Genomic DNA, 22033 nt, shown 5'->3' with positions numbered 1-22033 from the left:
GGGAGACCCCCACACACATACACAGGCTCCCTCCTCCCTCCAGAGGTGATTCCTTTCCTCATTAGGAAATTCTCCGCTCCCTTTTTCCGACTCCTTTTCCGAGCGTTTACGTTGTACATCTGGAAAGGAGGGGGAGGAAGGAGGGGAAAGCAGAGGGAAGGAGGGGGAAGAGCCCAACCCGCCCAGTCTGACCCAGTCCAGACAACCGGCCTCCAGCTGGGGCTAGGGAGAGGAGAGTGGAGAGGTGCGGCCCCCCCCACGCCCCTTCGGGGTGGGGGGCGCGGGCTCAGCGTTCCAAGGACCCAGGAATGCCCCCCCGCCAGCCCCCCCGGCAGGCGGGGCGAGGGCTCAGCCGGGAGTTTGGCAAACTCCTCCCCGCGTTGAGTCATTCGCCTCTGGGAGGTTTAGGAAGCGGCTCCGGGTCGGTGGCCCCAGGACAGGGAAGAGCGGGCGCTATGGGGAGCCGGGCACCAGGGTTCTCGCTCCACGCCGTGCAACTGCGCTGGGGCCCCCGGCGCCGCCCCCCGCTGCCGCTGCTGTTGCTGCCGCCGCTGCTGCTCCTGCTGCCGCCGCCACCCAGGGTCGGGGGCTTCAATTTGGACGCCGAGGCCCCAGCTGGACTCTCTGGGCCCCCGGGCTCCTTCTTCGGCTTCTCGGTGGAGTTTTACCGGCCGGGAACAGACGGGTGAGTGAGGAGGGCTGGCGGCGGGGTGGGGGGTGGGGGGCTGGGGACTGGAGCCTGGGGGCGCGGCTGGAGTATGGAGGGGACCAAGGCTTGAGTTTGAGAGGCGGAGTTTGGAAGGACTAGGGCTGGAGTTGGGGGCCCGCGCTAGAGTTGGGGGCCCGCGCGGGAGTAGGGAGGGGACAGTGGCCGGCGCGGAGCCGGGCGCTTGGAGTTTGAGATCAGTGGGGAGACGTGTGTGCGGTGGGGAGAGGACACGAAGCTGGAAGCTGGAGAGGTCTGGGCAAGGGTCTCGGGGCCAAGGGAAAGGGGGACGCGCGAGCCGAGAGCAGCGGGTCTCCGGTTGAGATCTGTAAGCTGCCGGGACCCGAGGCGGATGCTGGCGGAGAGGGGGCGCGGAGGCCGGGAAGGGCTTTTTGGAGCGCTGGGGGACCTCGGGACCCCTGAGGGCCGTTGTGCGGAGGGAAGACGGGTCGAAGCAGAGTGAGCTGTGTATAGCAAGAGGGGAGTCGGGGACTGAGGAGGTCCAGAGGTTAAATGGGGACCAGCCTCATTTTCCCCTCCCCCCTCCGCTCAGACTGGGAAAGACCCGGGAGGGGGATGGCGGCTCCCTCCCCTTTCTCCTTGGGCTCCTACTCCGCCCTCCACCCCCAATCTCCGTTCGGACGACGGGACCCGGGAACTTGGGGAGAGTCCCGGGACCCTGGCCCCGGGGGCTCCGGCGCTAGGGCGGGCTTGGCCAAGGGCGGGTGCTCGGATGTGTCGGGAGGGGTGTGTGTGCGCGCGTGAAGGGGGGTGGGCGGTTTCCCTCTTCCTCTAGCTCTTGGGAGGAAGAGAAATGCCGATTTCCTGTAGCTTGTCGGCTGGAGCTGAACTGAGACCGGACTCAAGGGCTGGGGTCGGAAGCTGGGGAGACGAGGGCTTGCTGGGCCCAAGAGCGTCATAACATAGGACATCGAGGACTGGGGAAGTCTCAAAGGAGGGTCCTCATTCCCATCTCAGCAGGGTGACAAGCCGTCCGGACCCTGAGTGCCTGGATAATGGGGAGTCCACAGACTTGGGGAAACCGGAGTTAGAGCTGCAGCAACATTGGAACAAGGGTGTTTGTTTAAATGTGGGGGGTTGGGAAGCAAGAGGAGAAGGTAGCTGCCCCTGGGCCAAGCCAGGGACTCCCAGCTGCCAGATTCTTGATCCTCCACAGTAACTGGGAAATCCTCCTTCTCCTCCGTCTCTGGGCTCTGAGCTTCCCACTAGTCCCGACCACCACCACCCCAACCCATAGTGTCTCGGGGTTTGGTAGGACCTCTGTCAGAGGTGAGCTGTTTTTATACATGTTACAGTTAATTTAGCTCTACTCATTTTCTTTAGTTTTTGGAGAAAAGGGGTTAATCTAGCTAATTCAATGGGGGGGGGGCAATTTTCTCCTTTGTCTGGAATGGGAAAAAAGAAAGATGGTTAGGCCCCAGCTGTTGGTTCTGCGCTATTCAAGGTCCCCACCCAACCCCCACCCCACCCCCCTGGCCTCCTGCCCAAACCCCATTGCATCACCCTGGCCTGGAGCCTCTGCCAGGCCTGGCCTCCCCCAGGCCCCCTCAAACTGCTTACCACAACCCTAATGGAGTAGAGAAGAGGGAGACAGGGAGGGGATGGGATCTTCCCCCCTTATCAGGGTAAATCCAGTGGTCTGGCTCTTAACCTTCCTCATAGCCCACTCCCACCCCCACCTAGCTAAAATGTCATCTCCCTTTTAAAAGACTCCTTTACAACATCTGGACTTTCATACACTCCCATTCCCTAGGTGTCTGGCCCCTGGGCCGATCCTACAGTCCCTAAAGCAGTCTTCTAAACCAGGACCCAGCCTTCTCATCCCTCCTCCTCCCCCTCTGCTCACCTCCCCTCCCAAGAGAACCCAGGTGTCCAGCTTGCACTCCTCCCCTCTCATTTTCTCCTACAATACACCCTTAGAGTAGGACTCTGAACAGTCCACCTCCCCAGTGACCTCCCTTCCACCACAGCTGGGCCTTCAGCCCCCTCCTGTGCACAGGGGACAAACACAGCTCCCCGACCTAGGGGCCATCGCCGGAGAGGGCAGACCTCAGTGTTCTTGTTGTCCCTGCAACAGCTCCCACAGGGGCCCGGAGACAGCATCAAAGGGCAGGGTGAGCCTGAGATGGGTTACATGGTAAGAAAGGGCCACGCTTTGAGTCAGACAGTGCTGGGGGGGTGCATCCTGGCCCCACCACTTGTTCTCTGTGTAACCTGGGGTGAGTTATTTTTGCTCTGTGTTTTGTGGTGTTTCGTGAAAATCAGACACCCAATTTCTGAGGCTGTTCTGAGGACTAAGTGAGACAATATATACGAAAAGCACCTGGTCCATAGAAGCTGATCAGCACATGGGAGGCTTGATTTTTCCAGGATAACTCTTTTCTATTTCTGGTTTTCTCCTCCCTGGATATCACCTGGTTCTTTGTCTGACTTTTTCCCCATTTCTTACTTGCTTCTAGTATTTGTTTATAGTAGTGATAGTAATAATGGTCCCTCGCATTCCTTAGCACTGTCATATCAATTTTTCCATTGGATTGTTAACAGAAATCCTTGCATTAGATACAGGAAACACTATTGTGCTGTTTTATGTACATACATACAAGCTGAAACTTCAGGAATCATCGAAATTGGCTCAGGGACCATTCAAGGGCAACCCATCATTTTATGGGGAGAGACTCCAGAGCTTGGAGAGAAGTGACTTGGCCCAGGTCACAAGCTGGAAAGGTGCCCAGCCTTCTTCGCCCAGCTCCTTCTTCTCTTCTGGTACCGGCACTGCCCCAAGTAGAACAACTCTTCCTCGCCAGCCAGCTGGGCATATCTCTTGGGAATACACTGGGGGATCTAGATGTCCTCCTCTGGCCTGGCCAGGGCGACTGTAGGACCTGCCGGAGCTGGGCCCTGGTCCACTTGCTACTCCCCACCCCCGACCTTGCCAGGCCAACAGAGTCAAACAGTAACCATGTATTGAACAGGAACGTGGTTAATCAGAAGCCTGGCTGGGGAGATAATAGAGGGGAGAGAAGGGGGTACGTTGGCAACAGGATAAACCAGAATGTTGGCCTAGGAAAAAGGATTCTTCACTTCTGGTCCTTGTGTCAGGAAGGATTATGAGTGACCTTGGACATGTTACTTAACCTCTCTGGGACTTAGTTTTCCCATCTGTAAAATGAGAACATGGGACTAAGTCAACAATTTTTTAATTAAAGCTTTTCCTTTATTTCCTTTGTTTTTGTTTAAATTCAGACACTATCTTACCAGGGCATTCTATATAAAAAGGGAAAAGAGCTTGCCCTAAAAGAAGATGGGGAGGACTGTCGGGACCCAACTGGCCTCCCCAAACTCCATGTGGCAGCCTGAGGCGTCTACAGGACAGTCTCCGAACCAGTGGCTGCTGTCTGTGGCGCCTCGCAGCTGTAGTAGCCTGTGTCTCCACGAGCCAATTCTAGAATTTCGGGGAGCTGAGACTTCAAAAGTAATTATGGCAATTCTTTCTTCCCATGAACTCTACATTTTAGAAGAGTTTATCTGCCAAATTGCTTTTAGTAAGGCATAATTAATTCCTTTTTCCTGTTTTTTATCAGCTAAAAGAACAAGAAGACAGCTATAGCTGCCAGTCAGAGCTTCTGACCAATACATGAAAACCAGCCTCTCCAAATGTTGATATAATCTTAGCCAAAAGCAAATACACTTGAGGTTTTAATTAGCCCAGCCACCTTATCAGGTGAATGCACGATTTCCATTAGACTTTCTGAAATATTGAAAATAGCCCAAGGACCCTCCATCGTTACCTTTGTGGATCCCCAGAAGAGCCCAACTGCCGCGGGATTTAGGAAGCAAGAACTAGGAATGGGGGAACAAGGATAAGCTAGGTGACGGGGCTGCTCTCACACCAGGCACTTTGCTTGGCACATGGGGGAGGGCGCTATTTACTGGAATGCAAAGGCCACTGCACGCACAGGTGTAAGTCACAGGTGGGGGTCCGAGTCTGTGTCCCTTGCCTGTATGCCAGATCTCCTGAACTCTCACACAGCCACAACGTATACCCCCCCCCCCGCCCATGAGCCTGTGGGCTTCATAGGCTTTGTAAGGCTTTGTAAGGCCCCTGTCACCTTCCAGCCCAGCCAGACTCCAAGCTGCTTCTCCAAGCCGTCCTAGGCTCAGGTCCTCATCAAGAGCAGAGGGTGTTGGAAAACTTGGCTGCCACCCGGTGCTCTCCTGGAAATGGAATATCGGAGCTTCAGGAGACTTTCAGTTAAACTGTTCAACCTCTTCACCTAGAGAGAGAGGGAAAGGGTATTGCCCAAGTCCACACTGAGCTGGTGCCAGACCCAGAGCTCTTGACTCCTAGTCCAGTGCTCTTTTCACTGCCTCCTGTACCACAGCTATTCTCTGGGGCTGCGCCTGCTGAGGGAGGCTTGCACCCCTCTCTCCTCACACAGTCCTGGAACAGTGCGACCTCTGCCCCCCGACCAGCCTCACACATTGGGCCTGGCAATTGACTGGGTCACTGTACCTTCCAAGTAGCCAGCTCCCACCCCCCAACTAGATGTAATGCCTGAGTGAGAGGGGTGGGGCCCGGCGGGTGGGAGACAAACGGAGAAGTGAGAGGTTGGAAACAGACAGGAAGCCACAGGCAGTAAACATTTCCTGTCCCCAGGGTAACCAGGGCTCGCACCCCACCCCCCTTCACTCCAGGAACTCTCCCTCCCTGGCCCCCTCCTATTCCTCTGGACCCTGCCTTCTCCCTCCTCTCTTCTCATCCTCCCGCCCTCCCTGCCCACTCCACACTCCCCACGGCAGTCCCGTGGCCCTGCCTCCTTGGTAGCCCCATCCCCTGTTCCTCTTGAACCCCATGCCTCTCACCCCTGCCCCACCTGGTCCTCTGGGAAGACACCCCTAGCTTTCGAGACCTCTACCATACTTACCCACTTGGGCTCTTTCCTGGTAAGGAAGGCTAGGGAACATACCCAAATATCAGGGAAGAGATAGTACTGGGAATGTTGAAAGCTGAAAGAGGCCAGAAACCAGTAGAGATGGAAAAGCCCAGGATCTGAGATCGAGAGAGAGACAGAGGACTCAAAAAACCAAAACGAAGAAGGCAAGGAGTCACAGGGGCAAAGGGACAGAGACTGAGGTGCAGTGCCACAGCGGATACAGGAGAATAGAGGCCAAGCTGGCAGAGACGCTGCTGACCCCAGGGACTGGGTCCAGTTGCCCCGGGCTGCCAGATGCGGTCATTGTGGGAGACCCTGAAGGAGGAAACCAGCAGGGCTGATGGCTGCACGGAGGCCTTGGAGCCAGGAGACCTCGAAGCCTGTGGTAGAGGCAGATAGAGGCAGAGCCAAAAGCAGGAGAGATTGCCCAGGACCTTAACCATGACCACCCGTGACATAGGACCCCCCCGGCAAAGGCAACTTTCTCCTCATTGTCTCAAAGCACCGTGTTCAGAATCAAGACCCAGCAGAGCAAGATCTGAATTCAGACTTGTAGGGATGGTGTGTGGGAAAGGGGTTCTGGGGTTGAGCAGAAACCTAGCCAAGATGGGGAGGTCTTCCCCAGAGCCCAGGGGCAGGCAGGCCCAGGAGAATCTGTCTTCACCATCCTCCAAGCTCTTCTCTCCACTTCTACTGACTGATTTCCAAGACTCACATTTTCCTCCTACACGCCCCAAGGCTGGGCAGCCGGATGCCTGGGTCTTGGCCCGGAGAAGGGCTTTGGCTTGGGACGGGAGGGTAGAGACTAGGTGGGAGGACCCTGGAGCTCCAGGGGCTGCGTATCCAATCCTGACAGATCCATGGGGGAGATGGAGAAGCTGGGGTACAGGCCCTCCGGCCCCCGTTCCCTTCCTGGAACTGACTCTGGTTCCTCCTCTCTCTAATAACAAGGGAAGGTGGTGGAGGGGCGTGGTTGTGTTAGTGACAGCGGCACATGGGGACCACCTGACTCCAGCCTGTGCCTCTGGCATCTGTGGCATCTTCTGAGATATAAATACAACCCAGGGGGCATCTACCCCACCCCCAGCCACCCCTGGCCCAGAGGCCTGGGGAGACTGGAGGAGAGCTAGGAGTCCCTCTGAACGCCTCTCCTTTCCCCTCCGCAGGGTCAGCGTGCTGGTGGGAGCGCCCAAGGCTAACACCAGCCAGCCAGGAGTGCTGCAGGGTGGTGCCGTCTACCTCTGTCCCTGGGGCGCCAGCCCGGTACACTGCACACCCATTGAATTTGACAGTAAAGGTAACCCCCTTGGGTAGGCGGGGAAGCTCAGAAAGGGCCTGGGGGTGGGACTGCAGCTTGGGCGCGGGCCGAGCGGCGCCCGGAGCGAGGGGTGGAGCCTGCCCCGCTCGGTGGCCACGTGCTGTCCCAGCGCTCTGGCGCGCGGGGGCTCAGCTCCGTGGAGCTGCGGTGCAGCGGCTCCCCGTGGCACTCATACCACGTTCCCAGTCCAGCCCAGCCCAAGGAGGGCGGGCATGATTCAGAAACATGTGGCTCTCATTTCCCCTGAATCACCCACAACTCTGGGAGGCCGGGGCAGCAACACAGACAAAGACAGGGAGAGTCCCACAGACTTTTCAGTTCATCCGACGAAGCACTGACTCAGTGACCGTGCATGCCAGGCACTGTGGCCATGCTGCGGGGACCGGAACGCGATGAAACCACTGCCCTCGCGGGCCTGGAGTACATGCAGTGGTGGGGGGGGCGAGGCGCAGGGAGCCAGAGGAGAGAGAGAAGTAACAGCTGACGCTTCCAAAGTGCTTGCTGGCTGTTGGGCGCACTTTGCACACTTTAACTCGAGTAATCTTTTCACCCCCGGGGTGAGGTACTATCCCCATTTCATAGATGGGGAAACGGAGGTTAAGTAACTTGTCCAAGGCCGTGCAGCTAGTATGTGGTGGAGCCGGGACATGAACTTGAACAGCCTGGCTCCAGAGGTAAAGACTGGGGTGAGGGGACAAAAAGAGGAGAGATAAAAAGATGGAGACAATGGCAGGGGCAAGGAGAAGGTTATGAAACAGGCTTGACTTTTTTTTTTTAACCTGAAAGACAGATGAGAATCAAAGGAAAGAAAAAAATTGTCCTGTAGAGGCAGGGCTAAGGCTTGGAGAGATAGACAGACAGATGAAGGGAAAGAGAGAGACAAAGACGTAAGGGGACAGAGACCCGGACGAGAAAGGGGATGGACCAAGGTGCCCTTAGAGACACAGACCCCAGTACGGATACGGGGAGCCAGAGGACTGCCCTCGAGGGAAATAGCCTTCCTCCCCCACCACCTTCGGGCCTGCACCTTACCGCAGGCACCCCTGGTCCAGCCGGGTACGGAGACGCGGGGGGGGGGGGGCAACTCTAGAAAGCCTAGGTTCTGTGTACACGTGTGTGTGTGTGTCTGTCTGTGTGCGTGTGCGCGCGCACATGTGTCTGGGGAAGGGGTGAGTCAGGCTGCACAAAGCAGACTCTGAAGACCCTTCCCCACTCCTCTCAGTGAGACGTGGGGCTCAGGATTTGCAAGTGCCTGGGCGCTCCCGGGCTGAGGGTGGGGGCCACTCGAGGTCTCAGCCGTCCACAGCCCGGCATGACCCCCTCTTCTCACTTCTCCAAGGCTCTCGGGTCCTGGAGTCGTTAGCGTCCGGCCCAGAGGGAGAGGAGCCTGTGGAGTACAAGTCCTTGCAGTGGTTCGGAGCGACAGTCCGAGCCCACGGCTCCTCCATCTTGGTGAGGGCGCAGCGGGCTCGGTGGTGTGGTGACTAGGGGACGGGCAGGGGTTGAATACAGTGGAGCGCAGGCCTGAGGGAGAGAGGGGAGGCCCCCATCGGACTGGCCTGAAGCCCCGTCCTCCCGGCCCCGCCAGGCCTGTGCTCCTCTGTATAGCTGGCGCACGGAGAAGGAGCCGCTGAGCGACCCCGTGGGCACCTGCTACCTCTCCGCAGACAACTTCACCCGGATTCTGGAGTACGCGCCTTGCCGCTCAGGTAGGGCGGGCCGGGCATGCCCCCGTGTCTGCCTTCTCTCTGTGAGTCCCCGCCGCCCCCAGTTAGCCCTTCTGATCCCGTGGGTCCAGCGAGGTCCTTTCTCTGGTGCCCCCAGCTCCCTCCCTCCCCAAGCTCTCTCTTCTTTCCTGCGAGTCCCGTCTGTGCCGGGCTCCTTCCCACCCCCTTCTCCCCTCACAGATTTCAGCTGGGCAGCAGGACAGGGTTACTGCCAAGGCGGCTTCAGTGCTGAGTTCACCAAGGTGAGAGGGTGTCTGGGAGGGAAGTGGCCGCGGGTCGTGTCACACAGGGGTCAGGACCAGATGTGGACTCCTCTCCTTCCCCCTACAGACTGGACGTGTGGTCCTGGGTGGACCAGGGAGCTATTTCTGGCAAGGTAAGTCCTTCCTCTGCTGTCCCTTCGTCCCCTGGCACACAGCTTCTCGTCCCTCTTCCCGCCTCAGGTCACCGTCCTTCCCGCTCCTGCCCCTGTCCCGAATCTCCTCTCCCTTTCTCGAGATGTATATATCCTTTTCCACCACCCTCCACAAGCTTCCCTTCCCTGAACCAGATTTCTGCAGCGCCACCCCGTCGGCTCCCAGTGGCCCCCTTCCCCGCCACCCCCTCCTCCATCCACCCAACTCCTCGTGCCTTCCCCAGGCCAGATCCTGTCTGCCACCCAGGAACAGATTGCAGAATCCTACTACCCTGAATACCTGATCAACCTGGTGCAGGGGCAGCTGCAGACCCGCCAGGCCAGTTCCATCTACGATGACAGCTACCTGGGTGAGCGAGCAGCTGGGGAGGGAACCACAGGGGGAGAACCTCAGGGACTGTTGCCCCGACTCCCCCCACTTCTCTTCTCCCACTCAGGCAGCCCCAGTTCCTCCTCCATACTTGTGTGCAGGCTACCTATGAAGGCCCTGTAGGGGTGGGGAAGGAACTGGGGGATGGGCCACAGCAGAGGGGTCCCCACTAATATCCACTCATCGTGTCCCCCAGGATACTCTGTGGCTGTGGGCGAATTCAGTGGTGACGACACAGAAGGTGAGTGTGTCCCCAGGCTGGGGCCAAGGGAGGGGATGGATGGAGCAGACCCAGGACCTGGAGCCACAGGAGCTGAGACCCCATTCGTTGTCTGATTCTCCTTTCCGCACCTTTAGCCCACAACTTTCTCTTCTCTTTGCAGACTTTGTTGCTGGCGTGCCCAAAGGGAACCTCACCTATGGTTATGTAAGACGCGGCTTGACCCTCCCTCCCTCCCTTTCCTTCCCCTCCCCTAGCTAATCACAAAGAACTATGCATGGCAGTTTGTGAGGGTTCAAAGAATGGATCAGAACACGGGCTCTGGAGGCAGACCTGGGTTCAGGTAGTGACGCTTATTCTGGATGAATCATTCTGTTATTTAGTCATACCCTACTTCCTTCCATAAAATCCTTAAACCTACTTAGCCTCTCTGAGCCTCATTCTTCTCTGTATAATGGGATAATAATAGTTCTGACCTCACAAGGCTCTTGTAAGGCTGCAGTGAGATAATGCCAGTGACAGCGCTTGGTGAACTCTTAGGCAGCGTACAACTGGTAGCTGTTATTATTAGCCCGTGACAAGTGCTTTAAAAAGGACATAGATAAGAACGCCATAGGAGTTCATTCAATTAACAACGCTTATTGAGGCAAGGTAAGAGATGAGGAGATGTATAAGACACTGTACCCCCTCTCATAAGGTGCTTCTAATGGGGGATGTGAGATAAGGGACAGGTGCGGCTGTAATCTCAGGGCAGCAACTATTCCCAAGCCCCTGGGGCAGCAGGCTCTGCCCGCTCATGGTATCAGTTCTTCACAACAAAAGCTTATGGGGCTAGATAGTACCATGCACATTTTCCACATGAGAAAAAGCTGAGGCTCTGAGACCAGGCAAGTGGTTTAAGATCACCCAGTTAGTAAGTGGCTGGAGAAAGATTTAAAACCAGATCTGTCTTATTCCAAAGTCAGCCTTCTTTCTGCACTATGATAAATTTCAGAAAGGTGGGTAAGAGGTTATAGCAGTTTAGGGGAAGGAGTAACCTCTTTTTAGGGCAGGAACGGACCAGAGAAGGTTCTATGAAGGATCCGTGGAGATGAGCCAAGAGGGCATCTGGGACAGGAGCATGAAAAGCATGGAAGAAAAGGAAAAGAAAGGCCATTGTAGCAGACTCGTGGTCTGATTAAGGATGAAGAGAGTAAGGAAAGGTTGAGGAAAAACAGATAGGTTGGAGCCAGATTCCCCAGGGCCTCAGAGGACCAGGCAAGAAGTTGAGAATTTGGGCAATGGCTGCAGGGAATTGTTGTGGATTTCCAAGCCAGAAGTGTGCCTCCTGGATCCACTCTGGGACCATCAGTTCATCTGCTGCCCTGGAGGCAGGGTGCCAGCAGGGGGCCAGCTAGCAGTGCTGGGAGAGGACTCCCACCACAGTAAGGGGCAGTGAGAGTGGGGAAGAGGGCAAGGAGTCAAGGGCCAGTCACTAAGGGGGCTGGTGGTTTGGGAGGGCTGGGGGTTGAGGAATGACTGAGGTCTCAGCGTGCGTTCATCATTCAACTAATGGTTATTGTCTCGTGCTCACCAAGTGCTGCTTCAGGCTCCGGGGAGAAAGCAAAGAACAAACCCAAACTCCTGCCCCCACTGATCTTACATCCTGGTGGGTGGAGATGGACAACAGACAGACAAATATAAAATCCGTCTGTAGTTGACCAGTGATATGGAGAAAACTAGCGAAGCCGCCTTGTAATGGAGCTACCTAGCCTAGAGGTGGGAACGTGAGAGCAAAGTCTGGAGGGAATTAGGAGACAAGTGGTGTCTCTAACAAATGCCTCCCCCCGGGGAATCCCATACCCATTTGTCCTCCACCCATGGGATGGTCTGGGAGTCCAGGACCAATGGGTGTATTTCGTCGTCCCCAGGTCACCATCCTTAATGGCTCAGATATCCGATCCCTCTACAACTTCTCAGGGGAACAGGTGAGGACACCCCCCCAACACAGCCCAGCTTGGCCCTCTGCCAACAAGTCCTAGCCCTAATCCAGTAAGCTCAGCCCAACTTCTCGGGCTCCCTGGAGTCTCTGACCTCCCCCCACAGTCCCTGTTGATCCTGTCGCGTGACCCCCCTAGTGCTGACCCAAAGCTGCCCCTTTGTTGACCCCCACCTCAGATGGCCTCCTACTTCGGCTATGCAGTGGCTGCCACAGACATCAACGGGGACGGGTGAGTGGTGGGAAAGGGGCACGGTGCGATGCCCTTCCCAGATCCAGGACTGAAGAGTGGGAGTGAGACAGAAAAACGCAAGCGGAGTTTTTCTCCAGGCTTTTTCTCTGGATTCTCCCCCAGTGCCTGCCTTCCCCTTGCTCAGGAGCAAGGAGAGAGCTGAGAGCTAAAGACCTCAAGGCATCTCCCTCGGGTGGGAGGGAGCCTGGGATCCAGGATGCCTGGGATTTCCTGGCAGCGGGACCGGGGAGGGGAGGTGGCAAGGCAGGGGGTCAGGACACCTGGGTTTTCCCCCTCCCCTCAGGCTGGATGACTTGCTGGTGGGGGCTCCTCTGCTCATGGAGCGGACCCCGGATGGGCGGCCTCAGGAGGTGGGCAGGGTGTACGTCTACCTGCAGCACCCGGCTGGCATGGAGCCCACACCCACCCTGACCCTCACCGGCTATGATGAGTTTGGCCGATTTGGCAGCTCCCTGACCCCCCTGGGGGACCTGGACCAGGATGGCTACAATGGTAAGTGCCATGGGCACAAGGAGCGGAGGAGGAGTCTGGGGCCGGAGTCAGAAGGAATCTGAGGAGACAGTGGCTGTCAGCTAAGATACCCAGACCCCCAGTGACTCCCCAGAGAGGCTGTGTAAACTCTAATCCCTATGTCTCCGTCTTGGGAGTTGAAGAGATTAGAAAACTGGGAATGACAGATGGGGAAAAAGAGGATCCTGGGTTCTGGGATCTGGTGGTAGACATTCAGACTCCTGGATTCCCGGCCTCCTGACTGGTGTGTGTTGTGTGTCTTGCAGATGTAGCCATTGGAGCTCCCTTCGGTGGAGAGACCCAGCAGGGAGTGGTGTTTATATTCCCTGGGGGTTCCGGGGGGCTGGGCTCTAAGCCATCCCAGGTTCTGCTGCCCCTGTGGGCAGCTGGCCACACGCCGGACTTCTTTGGTTCTGCGCTTCGAGGAGGCCGAGACCTGGATGGCAATGGATACCCTGGTGAGTGGTGGCTGAGGCCTCTTTCACCTCAGAATTCTCTAGGCCACAGACCCCTCCCCCCTCCTCTGCACTTTCCTGAGCTCCTGGGTACAGTTGTAGAATAATGCCACCAGATGGTGCTGTCCCCTCACTTGGGCCTCCTTTGAGCAATGACATAGAAGAGGGTTAGGAAGGAAGGATCTTGATTTGGGGCTTGCTGTAAGGGGTAGTTTCTTGACTTCTTGCAGATCTGATTGTGGGGTCCTTCGGTGTGGACAAGGCTGTGGTGTACAGGTATGAATTCGAGGGGGCGGCCTGGAAAAAGTGGGAACTGGGGAATTTCTCAATAGGGCTGAGGTTGGGCAAGCGTGCAAAGGACACTGGCTTCCTGGGGCTTGCGCATCAGCTTCCTGTGCCCTGATTCCAGAGAAGTCTCAGTTCTGTTGACCCCATATCCACTCTTGGCAGGGGCCGCCCCATTGTCTCTACCAGTGCCTCCCTCACCATCTTCCCTGCCATGTTCAACCCAGAGGAGCGCAGCTGCAGCTTGGAGGGGAACCCTGTGGCTTGGTGAGCTGGGGCCCGGGCGATGACAGGGAGTGGGCAGAGAAACCAGGTCTGTGGTAGGGGACAAATGCGGGTGTCCCAGTCTTGGTCTGCCTGGGAGGTAGCTGGGGGATAGGATGCCAGCTCGTTGGCTACACCAGCTTTCCTCTTGGTCTTCCTCCAGCATCAACCTTAGCTTCTGCCTCAATGCTTCTGGAAAACACGTTCCTGACTCCATTGGTGAGGGCGACTACGAGAATCTCTGAGGCCTTGGGATGGGGGGGGCGGGGACTTGGGCACCTCCCTTCTCCCTGCATAGGTTTAGAGGGAGAGACACGTTCTCCTGAACATCTGTTCCTGGCTGCAGGCTTCACCGTGGAGCTCCAGTTGGACTGGCAGAAGCAGAAGGGGGGAGTGCGGCGGGCACTGTTCCTGGCCTCCAGACAGGCGACCCTGACCCGGACCCTGCTCATCCAGAATGGGGCTCGGGAGGAATGCAGAGAGATGAAGGTCTACCTCAGGGTACGGCCCCAAGGGCGGGGACCGGACTGGCCTGGGGAGGGTGTCACATAGAACTGGGGCCCCTCTTGAAAGAAAAGAGATGGGGAGATCCCAGTGAGAGGCTTGGGACTTTGGGGGCTGAGGAAAGGGGCCCTTCTGTCTGAGGACCTGGGAACCAGGCTGTCAGGGCCTCGGAAGCAAAGAAAATGGTCAAATGTGGACGCCTGGATTCCTGAGGGCCCTGAGTTGGACAAAGAGAGATGTGAGGGGCCCTTAGGTCCCCGGTGTCCTCTGATACAGTGAACTCTCTCCCTGCCCCCCAGAATGAGTCAGAGTTCCGAGACAAGCTCTCTCCGATTCATATCGCCCTCAACTTCTCGCTGGACCCCCAAGCCCCTGTGGACAGCCATGGCCTCCGGCCAGTCCTACATTACCAGAGCAAGAGCCGCATTGAGGACAAGGTGAGGAGAGGTGGGGGAGAGATGAGACCCGGGGGGAGAGATGAGACCCGGGAGGAGAGAGCCTCGGGTACCCGGGGCAGGGCCCTGGAGGGGGGAGCCTTCGGCCCGGGAGGAGGTCTGAACTCCCCCTCTCAAGGCTATCCTGCTCCCCAGGCTCAGATCTTGCTGGACTGTGGAGAAGACAACATCTGTGTGCCAGACCTACAGCTGGAAGTGTTTGGGTAAGTGAAGGCCAACGTCAGGCTGGGGGATTCCAGATGCCAAGATCTCATGGTAGGACATGTCGAGTTTGGAAGCACCTGGCACCTGAAAAAAGAGAATAGGGACATAGCAGCAAAGCTGTGTGACCTTAGGAAGTTACTCAACTTCTCTGAGCTTCAGCTTCTTCGTCTGTAGAGTGGGAATGATAGCATCAATATCTCTGCCTTTTTGAAAGGACTAAGTGAAATAATCTACATAAAACATCTGGCCTAGTGCTGGCCATAGAGTTGGAACTCAGTAAATGGTACCTATTATTATTATATTATTATTACGGTTCATTGTCCTGGTTTGGGCATTAATTTCCTAATGTCCCTTACCCCGTGTTTCCCCTCCAGGGAGCAGAACCACGTGTACCTGGGCGACAAGAACTCCCTGAATCTAACTTTCCACGCCCAGAATGTGGGTGAGGGCGGCGCCTATGAGGCCGAGCTTCGGGTCACAGCCCCTCCAGAGGCCGAGTATTCCGGACTCGTCAGAAACCCAGGGGTAAGAGGGAGCTCTCGGACTCGGCTTGGGAGGGGACCTACCAGAGGGGCCTCCTAACCTTACCTATACCCACCCCACCTCCAGAACTTCTCCAGCCTGAGCTGTGACTATTCTGCTGTGAACCAGAGCCGCCTGCTGGTGTGTGACCTGGGCAACCCCATGAAGGCAGGAGCCAGTGTAAGTCTGGCACGGGAGAGAGGATCCGAGAGGGCAGTGACAGCCTGTCCAGAGCACAGCTGTGGAATAGGGAAGGGGGCTGGGATTGGAGTGGGGCAAATGCCCAGTCTAACAGGCTCCTTTGTCCTCCCACCTTGCCCCACAGATCTGGGGTGGCCTTCGGTTCACAGTCCCTCACCTCCGGGACACAAAGAAAACCATCCAGTTTGACTTCCAGATTCTCAGGTAGGGAGGGGATGGGACTGAGCGGGGTGGAGCCTGGTGCAGGGGGGGCATTGTCCCTGGCTGGGCTCCAGCACCACCTCAGCCTCTCCTCCGTCCGCAGCAAGAATCTCAACAACTCACAAAGCGAAGTGGTTTCCTTCCGGCTCTCAGTGGAGGCTCACGCCCAGGTCTCCCTTAATGGGTAAGTGCCCAGGCACACTGGGGCCTTTCTGGAGGGGAGACACTTCTAGGAAAGGATGCATATAGGATCCCTTCCACTGTCCTCTAAACCACCTCCTCCTTAGTGTCTCCAAGCCTGAGGCCGTGCTATTCCCAGTGAGCGACTGGCATCCCCGAGACCAGCCTCAGGAAGAGGGAGACGTGGGCCCTGCTGTCCACCACGTCTATGAGGTGAGGAATGGGAGAGGCCGGGGGGCTAGGTGCAGGGCAGGCTGCTGGGAGTGGAGGGGCTAGAGAGGATTTCACCCTCACCTACTGATTTCCTCCTTCACTTCTGAGATAGGAGACATGCAGCAGGGGGTAGTGGGCCATGGTGACCCAGGGTCTCAGCAGGGCAGAAGCCCTCCTCTCCTTCTCAGGATGGTTGTGTCCCCCTCTCCTCAGCTCATCAACCAGGGCCCCAGCTCCATTAGCCGGGGCGTGCTGGAGCTCAGCTGTCCCCGGACCCTGGAAGGTCAGCAGCTTTTCTACATGACCAGGGTGACGGGCCTTGGCAACTGTACCACCAGTCACCCCCCCAACCCACAGAACCTGGAGGTGAGAGGCCTGGAGACTGGCATGGGGGGAGGGACCATGGCTGGGGAGGTTGGGGAAGGTCACCAGACGCCTGGAAGAGCCAAAAGGATGTGCCTGAAGCTAGGACTGGAAGAGGGGCAAAAGAACCACAGACACCTCAAGGCTATGGGAGGGAAAAAGACTCCTTTACGCACTGCCTGAAATATCCCTCCCTTACTTTTTGCGCTGGCAGACTTCTGGGGCCCATCTCTGTCCCACCTTCTCTGGGAAGCCATCTTCAGACCTGTTTCCCTGGGCCCTAATGCCTGGTTTAAAGCTTGTTTACTCATTGGCAACATTAGAGTAAATGAGTGTCTACACTGAACATTGTTATAGGCTCAGGAAATACCTCACTGGACAAAACTAACAAGGTCCCCACTCTCATGGAGCTTACATTGTAGTAGGGAATAATAAACAATTAAAATTGAAAGGGAAGGAGTGCCTGGGTGGCTCAGTCAGTTAAGTGTCTGCCTTCAGCTTAGGTCATGATCCCAGGGTCCTGGGATCGAGCCCCACATCCAGCTCCCTGCTCAGTGTGGAGCCTGCTTCTCTGTCTCTCCCTCTGCCTGCCACTCCCCCTGCTTGTGCTCTCTCTGTCTGTCAAATAAATAAATAAAATCTTTAGAAAAAAGAGAGAGAGAGTGGGTTGAAACTGCTCTGGAACCCAGCTGCTGGCTGACTTGGATGCTGTGATGAGGTGGAGAGGCAGCTAACGGTCTCTTCCTTCTTCCAGTTGGATCCGGAGGGTTCCCAGCACCACCAGCTACAAAGACGGGAAGCTCCGGGCCGCAGCCCAGCCTCCTCAGGACCTCAGGTCCTGGTAAGTCAGATTGGGACTTAGGTTCTCAAAGCCACCAGAACGGCAGAACTCCAGGTTCAAGCCTCTTCTTTCTTCCCAGAAATGCCCCGAGGTGGAGTGTTTCAGGCTGCGTTGCGAGCTTGGGCCACTGCACCGGCAAGAGAGCCGAAGTCTGCAACTGCATTTCCGAGTCTGGGCCAAGACCTTCCTGCAAGTGAGGGAGCCTTACCTCCACCCTGACCCTTGACCTTCAGGCTGGCCTGATCATACCCTCCCTGTCCCTACTGCCCCAGCTGCCTCCTTTGGTGAATGGGACCCAGACACTCCTGCTCCCCTCCCTCACCCTTGTTTAGACAGGGCTTTGTGTCCTTTATGCCACCTAGTGGCCACACTGGGAGTGACAGCTTCCCTCTCCAGGCCCATTCAGAGGAGGGAGAACTGGAGGGAGACCAGCATGCAGAGAATGATAAAAAAACAGAGAGATGGAAGATGAATCCATAGTGGAGAGACAAGCAGATGTAGGAATAGTAAAGAGCAGTCATGTATTGAGCAAACGCTGTGGGCCAGACAGTGTCCTGGGTGCTTGACCCACATTAATGACTCAAAAAAATTTTTTATTGAACATGTAGCCATCTAATTATACAGTATTTAGTTATAAGTATTTAATTACACACTTGTTGTTTCACATAAGGAGCACAGATATTCAGGAGAGGATGAATCCAGAATAGGCAGAGATCACAACCTGAGCCAGATCACGGGGAGCCCTCTGGCCTCTAGATCCCAAGAGGGGCTGCCCTGAGCACCTCTTCCCTATCCACAGCGGGAACACCAGCCGTTTAGCCTCCAGTGTGATGCTGTGTATGAAGCCCTGAAGGTGCCCTACCGAATCCTGCCGCAGCAGCTTCCCCGAAAGGAACTTCAGGTAAACCCGGGCCAGAGATCTGGGCCAAGGAAGCCAAGGCTCAGAGTACTGGGCCTGGCACTAGGACTGGGACATGGGTGGGGGCTGGCCTTGTTATTGTAAAAAACATGTACTGAGCGTTCCTATGTGCCGGGGCCTGTGCTGGGTCCTGGGGAATGTAACAATAAGCAAGGTGAACAGAGTATCTTCACTCTTGGAAGTTCACAGGCTAGCGGGCAATGAGAACACAGTGTGACAAGTGCCAGGATATTTATGGGAACACATCAGAGGGACACTTAAACTCAGTCTTGCAGGGTCAGGAAAGGCTGCCTGGAAGAAGTGGTGTTTCAGCTGAGACCTGAAGAATAAATAGGAACTACCAGACTAATCAGTCAGGAAAGGTATATTCTCTGGGGAGAGGGAATTAGCAGGTGTGAAGACCCAAAAGTAAGAGATAATAATGCACATCTTGGGAATTTAAATTTCAAAGTTCAGACTTCCATTAGCCCAACATGGGAGGTGAGAGGTGGTTTAGGTCCGATGGCAAGTGGGAGCCAAGTGTAGGGTGGGGAGAACTAATGGCTTTTCAGTGACCTCTCCTGACTTGCTCCCTAGGTGGCCACGGCGGTGCAGTGGACCAAGGCAGAAGGCAGCCATGGCGTCCCGCTGTGGATCATTATCCTAGCCGTCCTCATCGGCCTCCTGCTCCTGGGCCTCCTCATCTATGTCCTCTATAAGGTCAGCCGCGCCCGACGGTGACTAGGCCACTCCCTCATCAGGCTCTGCCTGTAACCCAGCATAGTCCCAAGCAGCTGTCTCCAGACCACTTCTCCAGCCACACGCCCCCTCCTCTGCCCTGGCCACTTGCAAACCTTCCTGACCCTGCCTGTAGGATCCTGCCCTTCATTCGACAGCCCCTAGCTTTGAAAGAGTCTCTTGACTCAAGCTGATGTTCGCCTAGACTTGCAAATCAGCGCCACTCACAAGTGGCAAACGTGTGGCATTAGTGCTATCATTTCCCCCCAAAACTAATGGCGGCCTTCACTAATTGGCCATACCCTGTAGTAGCCTCAGAATCCTTCTCAGGAGGCAGCCGCTACTAAGCATTCAGATGTAGAACTTGAATTCAAACCTGTTTGCCACCCCTGGCCTAACTGGGGGCGACTTTACAGCACTGGTGAGAGAACCCTGTGTACCAAAAGCACTCCGAGCTTTAGCTCTCCTGGCCCGTTGGACCTGTTGGAGAGGTAGGCTCAACAGCCAGGATTTAGGCCACTTTTGCAAAGTGGGGAGATTGGAAGCACTAGAATCCTCTTCATTTCTTCTTGGGATAAGAACTGGGGAGAAATGGAAGCCAGAATATCTAAACTCTCCCTCCTTACCTCCTCATCAGCTCGGATTCTTCAAACGCTCTCTCCCATATGGCACCGCCATGGAAAAAGCTCAGCTCAAGCCACCAGCCACCTCTGACGCCTGACTCGTCCCGATCCCAGACTCCCAATCCTCAAGGCCCAGTCCCCCCACCCTCAGTCTACTGACAGGGAGGGGGCTGGGCACTTCCTGAAGGTGCTGAGGGCCAGGGAGAAGCTCCTCTCCCCAGCCTAGAGACATACTTGAAGGGCCAGAGCCGGGAGGTGAGGAGCTGGGGATCCCCTCCCCCCATGCACTGTGAAGGACCCTCGTTTACACACGCCATCCTCATGGATAGGGGAACTCAGATCCAGGGATAGAGGCCCCAGCCTCCCTGTAGCCTTTGCATTTTGGAGAAAGTTTCCTGAAAACAACTTGGAACCAGCCTTGGGGAATCCGATCCCAGTTCTCTGGGCCAGATGTGCCACCAGGACTTCCTGTCCAGCTCCAGCCTGCAAAGATCTATCCTCAGTCTTGCCAGAGATCCACAGGAAGCCCCCAGCTAAGAACCTGGAACCTGGGGAGTGAGACCTGGAAGCTCTGGACAGCCCCCACCCTGGTGGGCCAACAAGGAACACTAACTGTGGATGGTGCCCCAGGCCCAGCTCAGGACAGATCCCAAACAAGGATCGTGCTGGCTCAGAACCAGCTCCAAGGAGACTCAGAACTCTAATGGGGCCAGATCGAACCTGGGGCCTGGGGTTGATCTGGGACCCAGACTCAGACATTGGTAACCTAACCAGGCAGATCCAGGACTACATCTGAGCCTGTTCCAGACCTGGGCCTGGAGGCCCAATCCACCTCTGTCTCGGAAGCAGTCAGGAATTGCCCAGGACCCTGAAGGGGCCATGTTGGTAACAGATCTGGAACCTCAGCCTGGTCAGGCGCAGGCCCTCCCAGTCCCCCAGAAAAAGGGGAGCCCACTGTCCTGGGCCTGCAGGATTTGGGTTCTGCCTACTAGCTGCACTGACGCTGCCCCTTTCCCCCTGCCCAACCTCCCCTCACCTCAGCTCCGGACATCCGGGACTTATTTAAACTCTGTTGCAAGTGCAATAAACCCGGCCCGGTGCCCCCACTGACCAGAGCTGGAATTTGTGTCCTACCCACTCTTTGCAAACCCATCCTGGAACCAGATGGCTTGATGCATAGGAAATGTCTGTTTTTCACAGCTTCTTTCCTTAAGGAGTCAGGAGTATGACTCCCAGGAACCGTAGAACTACATTTTGGGTTCCCTTCTCTTAGGTGAAAGAAAGAGATGATGGAAGAGTTGAAAGGAGGGCTTGACTCCTGCCCATCACCCAGCCCCACCAGATTTGGTTCCCAGCACCTCCCAGAGAGAAGAAAAAGAATCTCTTCTCCTTGGGTTTAAGCATTAAGGGAAGAATGCAAAGCGGGAGGGCCAAGTTGAAGATGGGGGAAGACGGTCCAGAAGACTCACCTGGGCTTCTCTAAATCAGAATAATGAAATGGCTTGAGAGAAGAAACCACAAAATGAAATCAGAAGAAAGCCAGTTAGGGTTTGGTTTTGTTTTGTTTTTATTGCTCATTGTACAGTGGTAGGTAGGGTGTTAAATAGTTTACATACGTTATTTCATTTAATTTCTCTATCATTAATCCTGTGAAGTAGGTACAGTTAACCCCATTTACACAAGGGAAAACTGAGGTCCAGAGAGGTTATATAACTCTCCCAAGGTCACCCAGTGAGTGCCAGAGCAGAGTCTGATTCAGCCTTGACTGACCGCGAAAGCCCTCATTCTTAACCAACAAGCCCTAGGGTCTTTGAAGAGAAATCGAAGTGAGGGAGCGCCCCTCGGGGTCCTCTGTCTTTTCAAAGCCAGTCCTAATGTGCCACAAGAGGAAGGAGAGGGGTGCTGAAATTCTAATGGATTGTTGGAGACAAAGATGGCTATGTCATGCTAGACCAGAACTCGGCCACCAGAGGGCAGCGTGCCCACAAATTTATGGGAATTTTGGGCAGGGAGCGCCTGAAGTCCATCTCCTCTTTCCCCCATCACCTGGGCTATTCTTATAAACTTAGGCTTCTGCCTAGCAATGCCTGCATCACCTTAAACATATCTCTCCTGGGAGATCAAGGCTGCTGCACACTCACATCTGTGACTTCTTGATAATTGTACCTCAGAACTTCTTTCCAGAACCTATAAATGAAGAGGGACTGATAAGGAGGAAGAGACCTAGTAAGGCCAAGAGCCGCCCAGTATTTCCAGGGATGGCAGCTGATGCATAACAAGGCACTGGGAATTCTCAAGGAAGGAAATCTCATATTCCCCTGCTTGGGGGAGGGGTGGGATTGGCCTCAGCCAAACTCCAGGGGCCAGATCTGAGATTTCTTACACTATGGGCAAGAGGAAATGAGGAAAGGAAGTGAGCTGTGCGGGGTATTGGGCTGGTGTCGGTTATGTCTGTAGTGCCTGTACCCCTGGTTCTCAGAGTGACAAGGTCTCTCCTGAGGGTACACAGTATGAGAGAGGAATTCCTTGGGCTCAGAAAGGCCACAGTGGCCTCTAGCACCTGCCTTCCTGCCCCTGAACGGTACTTCTCAGGCTCTGGTCTGTTTCCCCTTCCAAATCTCCCAGCCCCTCCAG

At 55.8% G+C, this 22033-nt stretch overlaps 1 protein-coding gene across 1 annotated transcript; it reads left to right on the top strand.

Annotated features, from left to right (window-relative positions):
• The first annotated feature begins 275 nt into the window (after positions 1–275).
• Positions 276–20521, top strand: ITGA5 (integrin subunit alpha 5). The gene is made up of 30 exons (XM_034646248.1): positions 276–685; positions 6828–6958; positions 8319–8431; positions 8568–8688; positions 8887–8948; positions 9037–9082; positions 9346–9471; positions 9688–9732; positions 9875–9918; positions 11622–11678; positions 11869–11921; positions 12226–12434; positions 12719–12910; positions 13138–13183; positions 13358–13459; positions 13620–13675; positions 13803–13957; positions 14260–14397; positions 14551–14618; positions 14994–15144; positions 15229–15321; positions 15467–15546; positions 15647–15727; positions 15831–15936; positions 16150–16302; positions 17054–17140; positions 17220–17333; positions 17940–18041; positions 18636–18758; positions 19414–20521. Exons 1-30 carry the CDS (start codon positions 309–311, stop codon positions 19495–19497), a joined length of 3315 nt encoding a protein of 1104 aa, XP_034502139.1. The 5' UTR covers positions 276–308; the 3' UTR covers positions 19498–20521.
• Positions 20522–22033: the final 1512 nt, after the last annotated feature.

Source organism: Ailuropoda melanoleuca, chromosome 16 (assembly GCF_002007445.2).
Source record: "Ailuropoda melanoleuca isolate Jingjing chromosome 16, ASM200744v2, whole genome shotgun sequence".
Classification (NCBI taxonomy): domain Eukaryota; kingdom Metazoa; phylum Chordata; class Mammalia; order Carnivora; family Ursidae; genus Ailuropoda; species Ailuropoda melanoleuca.
This window is presented reverse-complemented; position numbering and strand designations above follow the sequence as displayed.